The sequence below is a fragment of the Notothenia coriiceps genome, unplaced genomic scaffold (genome assembly GCF_000735185.1).
Source record: "Notothenia coriiceps isolate Sejong01 unplaced genomic scaffold, NC01 NC01_scaffold00009996, whole genome shotgun sequence".
Taxonomy (NCBI): domain Eukaryota; kingdom Metazoa; phylum Chordata; class Actinopteri; order Perciformes; family Nototheniidae; genus Notothenia; species Notothenia coriiceps.
In genome coordinates, this window is record NW_011342697.1 from 1,032 (window position 1) to 14,446 (window position 13,415).

Here is a 13,415-nt window from a genome sequence, read left to right on the forward strand (position 1 = left end):
GTCAAGATTAACCGTTTTTGTCTGTTTGAATTTGCTAGCTTTGAGGAGAGCATATCAATTGTATGTTTTATAAGATAGAGGGGTACAGTGAAGTGCCCATACCCAAATGGACCCATTGGTCCAAATCCGAGTAACGTAACGGCTCCACGGATTTGGACCAATGGGTCCATTTGGGTATGGGCACGTCACTGTACCCAGGAAGAAAACAATGGAAAAAGATAAATCTCCAACTAGGCGTTCTGGGGCAGCATAGACAGGTATTTTCTGTTTTAGAGTTTTACTCGCTACAGGGTGTACTTCGAGGGTTTGTGACTTACAGGACCGTTTACATTCATAAAAACCTTCATAACACACAAGGGGACGGGTTATAACAGGAAAAGCATGACATAGGACCTTTAATAAAACAACGCATATTAGGTGAAGCTTATTCATTCAAGTAGTATTGACAATTCACGGAATGTGGTCCATTGATGTTTAAAGGGAGATGTGGACATCCTGTCAAGTTAGTTACAAAAGAAGCTGAAGTAAACAACGGGCTTAGATATTTACTTTCAAAATAAAAGCATGACATAGAGTGGAATTTAAAATCTACAGAAGTGTCTAATATATGACATCCTTCCAAGCTTTCTGTAAAAGCTTGTTTGGTCTTTGAGATTATCCCAGCCTTTTTTCATGCAGCCATTGTTGAGTGTGTTTACTGTGGATTTAAAGTGAAAATAAACATTTTTGCATTAAAAGATGCAAGGCTAGTAGGCAACTATTGTGATCAGTTTTTTTGTATGATTTCCATTTTCAAGATCAAGAATTAATGTTTATGCTCAACTCTGCCAAAATGTTGGGATCACCAAAACTATTCTCATTTAAATTCCAGGAACATAGAACTTATGCATGATTGTAATTAACCTAACAACAGTATCCAATAATAATGTTTAATGCTAACAGATTATGTTACAAAGCATGACTCTAGTTTTTCAGAAATATTTGTTTTTATTTCAATTATGATGATAACTTTCGTTTTCATCTCAATTAGTCTACTTATCCAAATTGATATGTTATATAAAAGAGCCTTATACATTAAAATGCGATTCGAAGCAACTGATTCACTTTTAAATACATTAATATTGATCAGTACATGTTTTTTTAAAATAATTTACTCATAAAAAAAGTAAAACTGCTAATTTGTCTTATTTTGAAAGTGACCGGAAGTGGTGCTTGAAATGCTTGTAGCTAGACGGCGAAGCGGTTTCTTTTGCGGAAAACACCCAGGACAGAAGCGGGGCTCGGTGTACACGTCGAGGCGACTTTTTAAAAGCCTGTTTTTTTATTATTTCTTCAAGACTATTTCATTTATGTAAACCTGGCTGCTTTTTTCGGGAGGACTGAGGGAATCATCGCTGCACGAGGGAACCACCGTCAGCACCCAAAGGAGACGACATCTGGCTTCACATGGTGAGCATCAGCAGCCTGTAGATAATGGACATGGCTCTCACAGCATCTGGAAGAACGGGGACACATTATCCCCGTACAGCATGTCAGGTGAATGAAATTAGACACCACCATTAGAAACATTGTTATTGGACAACTACAAGCCGAAGTAAATATTAAACATAATCACATCATTAATAGTCAAATATAGCCTACACAATTTAAGGCTTAAGGCAAGCATTAAAACAGGTTTGTCGGATAAGTCAGTGGCATTGGAGACAGCTCAGGAAATGAGCTTATTGTGGAAGTGAACATGATGTATGCGGACAGTGAAGTGTTTTCACAGCCTGTGTATTCAACATAGCGCAACATGTAGCTAGGTAGGCCCGCAGCACAGAGCCCGGTCCCTGTGACAGACCCAGGGAAAGCTGCTAATATAAGGAAACATATTCAATTCCGCATACATATGACACATGCCAGCTCCAAACGTGTGTTTTTAATGTATTTCTTTCTGCCAGCTGCCACACACGCCATTAAAATATGAAAATAAACAGCAGAGCAGATTTTGCCATGGATGCTGGCGTGACTGTGTCTCTGCAGAGAAGAAGGGCCAGCTGCAGGGATCAGACTGCTCTGTACCTGATCATCAGCTGCTGTTGAATTCTAAACATATGCCTCTGTTTGTTGAGAGATTATGGTGAATGTATTCCTTATTTGTTCTCTTTAATACAGGCCATGTGAAGAGGGACTATGGAAGGCCAAAATGCAATAAACAGTCCAAAACAGAGGAATGATGGAGACAGAGGGAGTCGTAGAAACAGCAACACATTCAATCCGATTCTAATGAAATCAACAACTCTTACATGCTGCACAGCTGCCTTGTACAAAGGTGGAAAGGGGCTGGTGAAACGTTCATAGTTATAAAGCTGAATGAGGAAACAAGAGGTGCACATTATTAGGATCACGTTGCTGCAAAAATGAGTAGGCGTACTGGATGTGTGCATATGACACAGGACTAACTGAGTCAACTGAGAGCGCTGGAAGGAGTGACCACAGACGTAGCTATGTAAGAAGACTTCTTTCCGATGTACGGGTCCTGACAATCAACACACTACTGTGATTCATGGCACATATGTGGTACCTCAGGGGGATACTTCGGTTCATTAGCAGAAGAGAAACATGCATATGATGAATATATGAGATTTCTCAGCGTTCGTCCTAAGACAAACAGGTTTCCATTTTTTGATTGAAGGAAGCACGGTTTGAATGTGCACCATGCCTAGGAACCGAGCCTTTTCCGAGCCCGAGTACTCTGCGGAGTATTCTGCAGACTGCTCTGTGACGCTGCCCTCTGACCCCGGGCAGGCGGTTGGGCGAACCCATGAGGTCACGGTTCGGAGCTCAGGATGCTGCCTCTGCCTGCCGCGGTTCATGCGCCTCACCTTTGCACCTGAGTCTCTGGAGAACCTCTACCAGACCTACTTCAGACGGCAGAGACACGAAACCCTGCTGGTGCTGGTCGTCTTTGCCGCCCTCTTTGACAGCTACATCATCGTCATGTGTGCGGTGGTCTACACCACTGACAAGCTGGCTTCTGTTCTGGTGGCATCATTGGGACTGGCGGCCGATATTGTCCTCTACGTGCTGTGCCGCTTTGGGCTGCTTCCAGACCGCATATCGAGGCGGGTGGTGCCCTACGCCCTGTGGGTGCTCATCGCGGCTCAGATATTCTGCTACCTGGGACTGAACTATGCCCGCTTCCACCAGGCCAGTGACACGGTGGGCTGGCAGGCTTTCTTCAGCTTCTCTTTTTTCCTGACTCTGCCTTTGAGGCTGACACCCATCGTGCTCATCACCACTGTGTCCTGCGGGGTCCACACCCTGGTTCTAGGCGTCACCATCGCCCAGCAGCAGCAGGAGCACATCCAGGGTGCCGCACTCGGCAGACAGGTAAGAGTGGGATGGGAGGAAGGGAGGTGGTGTGGAGAGACAGTAATTGGTTGTCCTGAATGCTTTTACTGGTGTGATCTCATGTAGCGAGACCTCCACTCATCAAGAAGTTGGAATACAGTAGAAAAAGTTTCACATTTAGGATGGACTAATAGTTTTTTGATACCCAACTCTAGGAATTATCAACATTGATTTGTTTGACAAGTCATTTTATAATGACATTTTGCCTTTATTTGATATTATGATATCAAAAGCGACAGGTAGGAAAGTTGGTGAGGGAAATGACATGCTCGTAAATAATGAAATACTAAGTACGTTGCTAATATATGGAACATATGTGCCTTATACAAGTTTACATCAGGTGTTGATTGGGTGTAATAATATTGGCGTAACAGATATTTGGAAAGGAGATCCTCGGTGTATGCTTTTAATCAGCTCAGTAGTTAAGGTTAATGAATATGCAAGGAGTGCAGACTGGAAGAAGTCCACCTTTTTTCTCGCTGCACAAACCATGTGTGCATAATATAAGCATTGAATTACCGACATGGATAAGAAGATGCACATTTTGATGCAGAATGCTGTGAATTGCACAATTCATGGGCTGTTTAAAATGTTAAAAGCCCAAATATTCACAGAGCTGTTTATATTCCAGTTTTTTGCTGTTGCTTTGGCTCAATGTCTGCCACATTTTCTTCTATGAAGAGAAGTCTGGACTCAAATTCGATACAAATTAAAACAATTGTAAAAATTAGGTTCACTAATGAATCCTATTTATCAATCATTGCATTTGGAGTGGGCGGGGTGACCTAAACTGCAGCAGTGGCCCATCGAGATGTTTGGCTTCACTTTTGGAGAGCTTCCATTTTCACCATCTTGATAGCTATTATGCCTCTGCAAATGGAACTACTTCTACTGTGAAAACCACCACAAAAACTGCTTATCAACCAAAAACCTCCCAAACTTACATACGCTCATTCATGTACCACAGGGAGAAATAAAGGAGCTTAATTTGATGGGAACTTCCCATGATGCAGCTAGCAAAGTGCTAAAGAGTGGTGCTGAGGTGACGTCTTTTTTTAGCTTTTGAAGTTAGCATCGCAAGGGCTGCCTGGACAGAAAGCAATGGGATTTCTCCATTGGATTCCAGTATGGTGCAAAAAAACACTAATAATTACCACGTTTTGTTCAGCAGGATAATCTCCTCATATTAACACCACTTTGTGATTTTTAAAGCGTAAATGACAAACAAAATACATCACGGTCACATGGTTGCTCATCACCACAGCTAACCTAAAGGTAGACACGTGTTGACCTGATAATGTTTAGTAGTTTATGTAGTCACTTGTTAGCAGTCACCAATTTTAAGACACAGAAGATTCACCAGTGGAGTATTTCATGCGTATTTATGTTTTACAACAAAAAATTAAAATATCTTATATAGCTTATTTCAGTTTTCTAACCACAAAGACTTTCGAAACGAGTGAACTGTAAGTGGTAAAACTCAAAGTAATTTCCGGGGTTATAGGACTCATTCCTGCGCCGCCACCACTCAATGTTCTACATACTTGATTCCTGTAACAAAGGAAGCTATGACCATGGATGTATAATGGGTTGGACCGTTGTTGAAGTTGAGAGCCAATAGCGCTGAATACGCGTAACGTCCATCGACATGCAACTGGCATTGCTATTAGCTGACTGACAGGCAATTTTGACGACTCAGTAATGAGGGTAAAAAAACATGTACTGATTCTTGCTGAATTTGGCTCTTGAAACCCCTGTGGTTGAGTCATCTGATAGGGTTGCATCGCTAACTTAGCCAACTACCTAACAGCACATACAGTTAGCAGTAATACGCTCTTTAGAAAAAAGTAAAAGTATCTCACTCCATAAATATCTTGGTACTGGATATGTGTTTGTCAAACTGGGTTTATGACATTTGAATGAAAAGTCCAAATGGTACCACTGTAGTTAAGGGCAAGAAAATACTCATGATAGCTAATGTCAAAACCAACTGTGGGTCATGTCATGCACACCCCTTTTAAATAAAGTAAAGAGCTTAAAGGTGGGGTAGGTAATTTTGGAGAAATTTGAAAATACACAGCCGGAAGAAATCTGCCACTTCCTTACAGAGCCCCTCCTCCAACACACACGAACGCGCACATGACCAATGAGGGCACAAGATAAGTTTGTGCACAGATGGAAGGCTGACAGGCAGGTAGGCCATCCAGTTACTTTAGCCGGGCCGGCTAAAATGATTGGTCGTGCTTTTTAGAGTACTACGGCTTCCACAGATGACTTTTTTTTTTTTTTCTTCTTAAGATATTCATTGCTATCAGGATGTTAAGAGCATTCCATGGAATATAACAAAAAGTGCATCTCGAGCCGGTTTCTCAAACTTACCTACCCCACCTTTAAGTTGTATGATGTCTTATCTTATAACTGTGTGGTCCTGACTATACTTACCATAATGTAACTTGAAATAGACGTTACTGAACTATGTCAACATAACTGAAAGCTGAATTACCCATTTCATAAAATAGCTTGCTTATGCAGTAAGAAAAAATTCAAATAAAATAATCTGCAGCTACTCTGAGTACTGCTTTGTGTCTAATCTTCAGAGTAACTTGTTAAACAGGTTTTTCCATATTTAAGCTGTGAGACTTCACAACCTACATGCATGATTTCTTCAAATCATCTGTATAAACATTGTAATTGCATAGAGCCACATGATAGTTCTCTAAGGGTAAGGGTATTTACTACTAAAGCAAAAAAAAGACACAAACTCGATACAATGTCCTCCATCAGAGTAAAAGGTTTCTTATATACTGAAGTTGTGTCAGATGCTAATGTGCTCACCCTAACATGACTTCCTGTAGATAACAACACTGTCCTGATGCTGCTGTGTTGTCTGAAGCATGACACCTGTAATCATTTCCTGGTTTCATATACTGTGAGGACAGTCCGCTACAGGAACACCTCAGCAAGCAGGAGCTTCAGGACCAGGCAATCTGCCAATAGATGTATAGATGTGTACTTGAATGAAGGTGAAGCTTCAGTGTTTCCCATACATTGATTTATTTGTGGTGGTCTAATGGAAAGTGAGGTGGGCTGATGATCGGAAGGTTGCGAGTTCAAATCCTGCCTGGAACATCACTAATAGTGTGCCCTTGAGCAAGGCACTTAGCCCTCGGTTACTCCGGGGAGAATGTCCCTGTAATTGGTCAATGTAAATCACTTTGGAATAAGGCGTCTGCTAAATGCCTAAATTGTAAATTATATTTTTGGGAGAATAAATCCCACAGATCCTCAACTCCGGTGTGTTTCACTAATTAACAACGCAACACAGAGCAACAAGAACATTGGGGGGGCGGGGGTGCGGTGCCCCCACAAATAAGAATCAAATTGTGTGGGAAACACTGAGCTTTCATCAGGGCGTGTGGTAAAGGATGTAATATCAAGGTGGTTCAGATTTACAAAAGAAAAAAGTTATAGTTTGCTACAGCTTCATCTCAGATGTGTAATTAGGGCAACGGCCAAATATAAACGTTCAAAACGAGTTGTTTTTCAGACAAACCTCAGCAACACACACATACCAGCAAGGATTCAAGAGAAGAAGGGACCAACTATATAGTCTGTTGGTGGCTGCTTAAAATAAAGTGAATCCATTGGGTCTACACATACAGATTCATAAAGGCTTTTTTATTTGTTCTTGCCAATTTCCTCCTGCACGTGTATTTGCCCAAATTACAAGCATGGAAAACGGCAGTCAGTGTAAATGTAATTCTTTCCTTCTGTTTACCTCATTATTATGAGAAGACATAACATAACATGGAAGCATTGTAGCCAGACTCCTCCAAATTGCTGTAGTGTCCTATTATACCCTCAATGTGCATGTGTTCATTAAATGATGGACCCTAACTGTTACATTATTTTGTTCCAGCTACTAGCCAACATAGTGATCTATGTCTGTGCCATCACTGTGGGCGTCATGTCGTACTATATGGCTGACCGCAAGCATCGGAAGGCCTTTCTGGAGGCCAGACAGTCCCTGGAGGTCAAACTGAACCTGGAGGAGCAGAGCCAGCAGCAGGTCAGAGGTCAAACTGAGCGATCGGATGTTTCCATGTGTCAGTTTAAAAACATTTTCACTGTGTGGGGGGGGGGGGGGGGGGGGGGTTGTATATTTGTGCCCAAAGTCAGAAGAGTTCTAGTATAATTTCAAAGTGTCCAGTGTTGGCTTTTATGGTATGAGCAAACAAATATTAATTATATTTAGAACAAGTCACCTCTTTTTAAAAGGGTCAATTTATAGCCAGTTTATGTAGTCTCATAAAATATACGTAACTATGAATCATTGTAATCATTATTTACCTACTGCCGTCATCAGTCAGAAAGAGTCATGTGTCCAATTTATGGTTTACAAGCTAATAACTGCAAATCTACATTCTACTCAGAATGAGCTGTACTTGTTGTGTGCTAAAGTATTAGCATGCTAACATGCTAAACTAAATGTGGTTAACATTCTACCTGCTGCATGCATGCATTGTTAGTCTTGCAATGAGGGTTAGGTAACCTGAAAATCAGCCTCAACTTGTTTATGAGTTATGAGAATTAAATAAAAAATGTGCCTGATTTAACTAAGTATTCCAGTTTTACAGCATCTTCATCCGGTCCTCTAGATTTGTTACTGGCCTATCATGCAGCTTGTGTGTGTGTCAGTTGGACGATTCTAATCAAATTGCACATGTTCACACAGAGGAGTTTAGGCTCCTCATTTAACCCATGCTAGTGTTGGAATGCTACTATACAGCACTCCTTGGCAGTGCCTGATCTAGTTCCAACCCATCAGGGACTTGAACTGGTGACCCTCAGGTTCCCAAGCCAAGCCTCTACAGAGTGCTCTGCTGGTTTGTTTGGGCTGGTACTCTCAGCTGTCTTCTCCCCTCCTCTCTGCACATCTGTGGCCACTGGGCATTCTCCAACACGACTATTTATGGGACAGATGGTTTGCCCCACGAAGGAGCAAGGGAGCCAGGAAAAAGCCAGAGAATGCTTATGGAGGAGAGTAAAGAAGAGAGTGAAGGTATTGTGAGAAGTGGAAAGAGACAACAAGAGAGCTAATAAAACCATGAGTGGGATAAAACTCTCAGAATACTAATGGAGAAGCCCGGGCTGCAGGGAGACAAGGGCCGCCAACCAATCAAGCGGCATCCGGTGGCTGCTGGTTAACATGGCAACGGGCCTCCTGAGACGTTGTCAGCTGTAATCACAGAGCAGGCGCTCAGACGCTGGTCACTTCTCTGCCTCTCTGCCAGTTTTGATAAGAATATTGGAAGCTGCCCCCTCTTTCCATGTCCACGGTGTGTGTGTTGTGTTCACAGGTCCAATGTGCCTGTGTGTGCGATGAAGATTTTTTCTTTGTCATATAAGTGTGTGTGTGGGCCTGTGTCACTGTGCAGGATCTCTGTGACACGCTGATGACAGTCTGATGCCATTCAGCAAAGAGTACACTCTGTACACCTTCTGTATTCATCAGCACTCTACTCCTCCCTGATATCACTTTATTTGTGTTTTTTTTGTACAAGGAACTGAAACATGGCACCATCACCATTGCATTTGTTCTAGTTGTCACCTTTGTTTACACTATTTGCAATAGGATTCACACCAGAGAGTTGTCTGTTAGGACAGTTCCGAAAAAACATTCCGCAAAGCCCCTTTTTATTTCATAGTTGGCTTTTTGCTAAAGTAGGCCAACAACCTGCCTCAAGATATAAAATGGTTGCAATAACAGTTACTGAAAGGAAAAGTGATTTTTGATAGGAAAACACAGGGACCATACTTCTAAGCTGTGTATGATGTCCTCTGTCTCTGTCCTCCACAGGAGCGTCTGCTGCTCTCCATCCTTCCAAAGCACATAGCTGATGAGATGCTTCAGGACATGAAGAAGGAGCCCAGTCAGAAAGAGATGCAGCAGTTCAACACCATGTACATGTACCGACACGAGAACGTCAGGTAACGTGCATGATTGCTCAGTCTGATCACAGATTCTAACCAACGATTTGTTACAATACGACTTGTTCGTGGATGATCCGGTTAAGTTACTGTCGCAGCATGATATCATCACTAATGTTCTTCCTTGTCTCCTGTCGTCCTGTAGTATTCTGTTTGCAGATATCGTGGGCTTCACTCAGCTGTCGTCGACCTGCAGCGCTCATGAGCTGGTCAAACTGCTCAACGAGCTCTTCGCTCGCTTCGACAAACTGGCTGCAGTGAGTTTCATCAATTATCTCATTTACATCACGGTTACAAGAAATGCTAAATATTCAGATTTTAAATGTTTGTATCCATCTTTTTTTTAATATTTGTGATTGTATTAAGTATCCAGTTAATGCTGATAAAGCTTCTAATATTTAACTTGAATGATTATTTTATGTACAGATTTATATATCCAAAAACAAGTTGTGATGCTGGAAGCTGACTTTTTTGTTGTTGCACTGCTTGTGCATTAAAAGACACCTATTATGAGTCCGATGCAGGAAGTGATAGGTTTATAAATGAATGAAGCAGAACTAGTTCTGTGCGGTATCCGATCTGCCAAAGTCATGTTGATCACATGGACTAGATTTCTGCATCCTCAAAAACAATCCAAAAAGGAAAGGTCACTCATTCATTTGTAACGATACACGCTGAAAAAAAAGATTGAGGGTGTATTTATCCCTGCATTGGAAACATGCTGGCTCCATCTCTCTCTTCTTATCTTATCTTGTCTACCCGTCAGAAATATCACCAGCTGAGGATCAAGATTCTGGGAGACTGCTACTACTGTATCTGTGGGCTGCCTGACTACAGGGAGGACCACGCTGCATGCTCCATCATGATGGGGCTGGCCATGGTGGAGGCCATCTCGTGAGTACAGGGGAGAGGAGAGGGACTCTGTTCCAACAGTCTGATGGGATGGGTTGGGTGGTCAACAATTTGGAATCCATCAATGATAGACTGATGCTTTCTGTGGAGCACACTTGAGAAGTACAGTGACGTGCACAATGATAATTAAGCTGAAATAGATTACAATTTCATTTACTTTTGATAGCCTTTGTTGCTCTTCATGAGATATCTTAGAGACTTTGTTGAGAATGTATTGTAAAATGGGCAGAAGCTAGTTGTGGTTTTGTTTACTCTGGCTGTTTTTCTTAAACCATCCACAGGTACGTCAGAGAGAAAACTCAGACAGATGTTGACATGCGAGTGGGAGTTCACAGTGGGACCGTCCTGGGGGGGGTTTTGGGACAGAAACGCTGGCAGTACGACGTCTGGTCCACGGACGTCACTGTGGCAAACAAAATGGAGGCTGGAGGGATACCAGGGTGAGAACTCTATTTAGTACATGTCTTGTGATCAGGTTTTTCAAATAAAAGCACTTACATGTATATCCACAAAAAAAAAAATTATGTCATATAACATTTTCAAAGTGATGTCTATGTTGCTTTCAGTCCATTACTTTGTGTTACATAAACAGAAAACACCATTTGAATTATTGCCTTTAAAAATACATAGATCACACTTCAACAGACACAGCTCAACATTATCATTAGTGTTAGCATAAGCATTAGCACTAGCAATATTCACAATGTTCTCCAGCTAGTCTCTGACTGAGTGTCAGGTAAGACCCGAACAGTGGATTCATCAGAAAATAGATGCTGCTGCTGGAGTCATCGGTCATAACATAGTATATCGTAGTTTGTTTTCTAAGAAAAGAAGAAAGCACACTGCAGCAACCAGACATTTCCACTCAGTGTTGTTTTTCCGTAACAGGTGACTGGGTTATTAAGCACATTTACATAAAATGCAAATTTGTCTTTGGCACTTGCAAATAAAACTACACTCACCGTACAGAGCACAATGTGCAGTTCACACAGAAAAAAACAACATTTGCATCTTAAGGTCAAAAAGTAAAATAAATCCTGACTGATCAAGATAATACTCATCAATATCATCATTTCTAAGCGTTTGACCAATCACAACAGAGCTGGCCAGCCAACCAATCAGAGCAGACTAGGCTCTGGTTTCAGACGGAGGGTGAAAAGAGGTGCTGCAGCACAGGCAGTATGAGAAAAATAGTCCCAGTCACAGTAGAGGCACACAATACTAATATGAACATGACATTTAGCAGAATATTTCCTCTTTAAGGGGCTTTTGACCAAATTCAAACAGCAGCATTATACCACCATTTTTAAATGATTAGAAAATAATGATGCCATTATAATTTTACAGAAGCAGTTAACGCAATGACATTTCAATCTCTAACCCCCCCTGTGTGCGTGTTGGCCAGGCGCGTCCACATCTCTCAGAGCACCATGGAGTGTCTTCATGGAGAGTTCGACACAGAGCCAGGAAACGGAGGAGACCGCTGCGACTACCTGAAGGAGCGCGGCATCGAGACCTACCTGGTGGTTGTCCCTAAAGTACCTGTGGGGAAGAACGGCATCAACGGTGTAGTGAGTCCAAGCTCCACACACCCACACTGCAAATATTTGGATATTCAAATGTTGGCCTCATATTCAGCCAGCAGACGCACAGGGACATTCATTATACAGGATGTAACATGTGAAATCACATTTAACTTTTAAACGTACTCAAAGCTGGATTTAAATGTCCTTTACATTGCTGCAGATAAGGAAGATAAGTTAAACTACTTTTTGTAGTAATGTGCTCTGTGTTTGCTTGTTTACATTAGAAGCTGTCTGTAACCTCGTCCAATGGAAACTCCCCGCTGTTGATTAACACCACAGAGTGTAACGGCAGCGTTAACACCACCTGCACCACCCCCGAGGAACCAGAGGAACCAGAGGAACTGGACACAAGGGTAAACACAACGTCACTTCTTCAATTACAGACAGAATGACATTGATATTAGTTGGTTGTTCCCAAATAATTCAAATGTTGTTTTGTCATTATAATAAATACTCATTTGTTATAGGGTCACTAAATGCTTTTGCATAGAGTCTGACTTTACTTTTTGATGAACTTTGATACATGAATGGGTGCCATTCTCCATTTGCACACTGTCCTGGCTAATGTTAGCATATTTCTGTTTAGCTGCACCATATTCACCATTTGTGGCTAGTGTAAAGGTCATAGTGATTACAATCAATATCCCTTGGGTAGATTACCATGAGTTGTGCAGATCATATTGATTAGATGAGACTATGACACCATCTTGTGTTCAGAGTTGGAAGAAGTACTCAGATAAGTAAAAGTGTAGAAATACTCTGTTACAGGTAAAAGTGTATTCAAAATTATACTTAAATTAAAGTACAACAGTATCGGCATCAAAATATAGTTAAAGTACCAAAACTGAAAATTAGTGGTCCATTCGTGTGTTAATCATTTTTATTTTGCAGCTGGTAACGGTGAAGCTAACTTTAAAAAAGGTATAATAATCCATAAGAGTACATCATAATTCATTCGTTAATTTTTTTATTAATAATTTGAACATGCAAAATGACTAGTAATCATGTCATTTCGTCATAGTACAATATTTGCTTCCAAATGGTAGTATACACTATATATATACTTATACTTACTATACTACCATTTGGAAGCAAATATTGTACTATGACGAAATGACATGATTACTGACTAGTCATATAAGTAAGTAAAAAAGACTAAGTAACCACCTGAAGTCCCCGAAAGGAATTTATATAATTGAGTATTTTATGCTACTTCCTATACTATATGTAAGGGATAATGTGCTGCGGCGCGGTCATTATTATGAAGGTGTTCTTTTCCCCATAATGACCAAGTCGCTGCACATTATCCCGCTTATTACATGGCCACATTCTCAACAAAGTAACGTTATGACTCCCAATATTAATTGAAATGCTTTTGTGGATTTAGAAAATGATTTTATTGATTTAAAAAATAGTTGTATGTATTGATTTAAATTGACATGCATCCGCTAAGAAAAATAGTCCTTTGTTACCGTTTGAACTAACGTAGCAACGGCAGGAACTGCTTCCATAGCGTTTTTGAGGAGCTTT

At 41.1% G+C, this 13,415-nt stretch overlaps 1 protein-coding gene across 1 annotated transcript in view; it reads left to right on the forward strand.

Annotated features, from left to right (window-relative positions):
* The first annotated feature begins 1,268 nt into the window (after positions 1 to 1,268).
* Positions 1,269 to 13,415, forward strand: part of LOC104945720 (adenylate cyclase type 3-like) — a 28,842-nt gene continuing 16,695 nt past the window's right edge. The window contains exons 1-9 of the mRNA XM_010771430.1: positions 1,269 to 1,449; positions 2,158 to 3,375; positions 7,316 to 7,465; positions 9,257 to 9,387; positions 9,533 to 9,644; positions 10,154 to 10,281; positions 10,581 to 10,739; positions 11,705 to 11,870; positions 12,110 to 12,238. Coding sequence (XP_010769732.1) covers positions 2,692 to 3,375; positions 7,316 to 7,465; positions 9,257 to 9,387; positions 9,533 to 9,644; positions 10,154 to 10,281; positions 10,581 to 10,739; positions 11,705 to 11,870; positions 12,110 to 12,238 — 1,659 coding nt within the window. The 5' untranslated portion in view covers positions 1,269 to 1,449; positions 2,158 to 2,691. The remainder of the gene's footprint in view (positions 1,450 to 2,157; positions 3,376 to 7,315; positions 7,466 to 9,256; positions 9,388 to 9,532; positions 9,645 to 10,153; positions 10,282 to 10,580; positions 10,740 to 11,704; positions 11,871 to 12,109; positions 12,239 to 13,415) is intronic.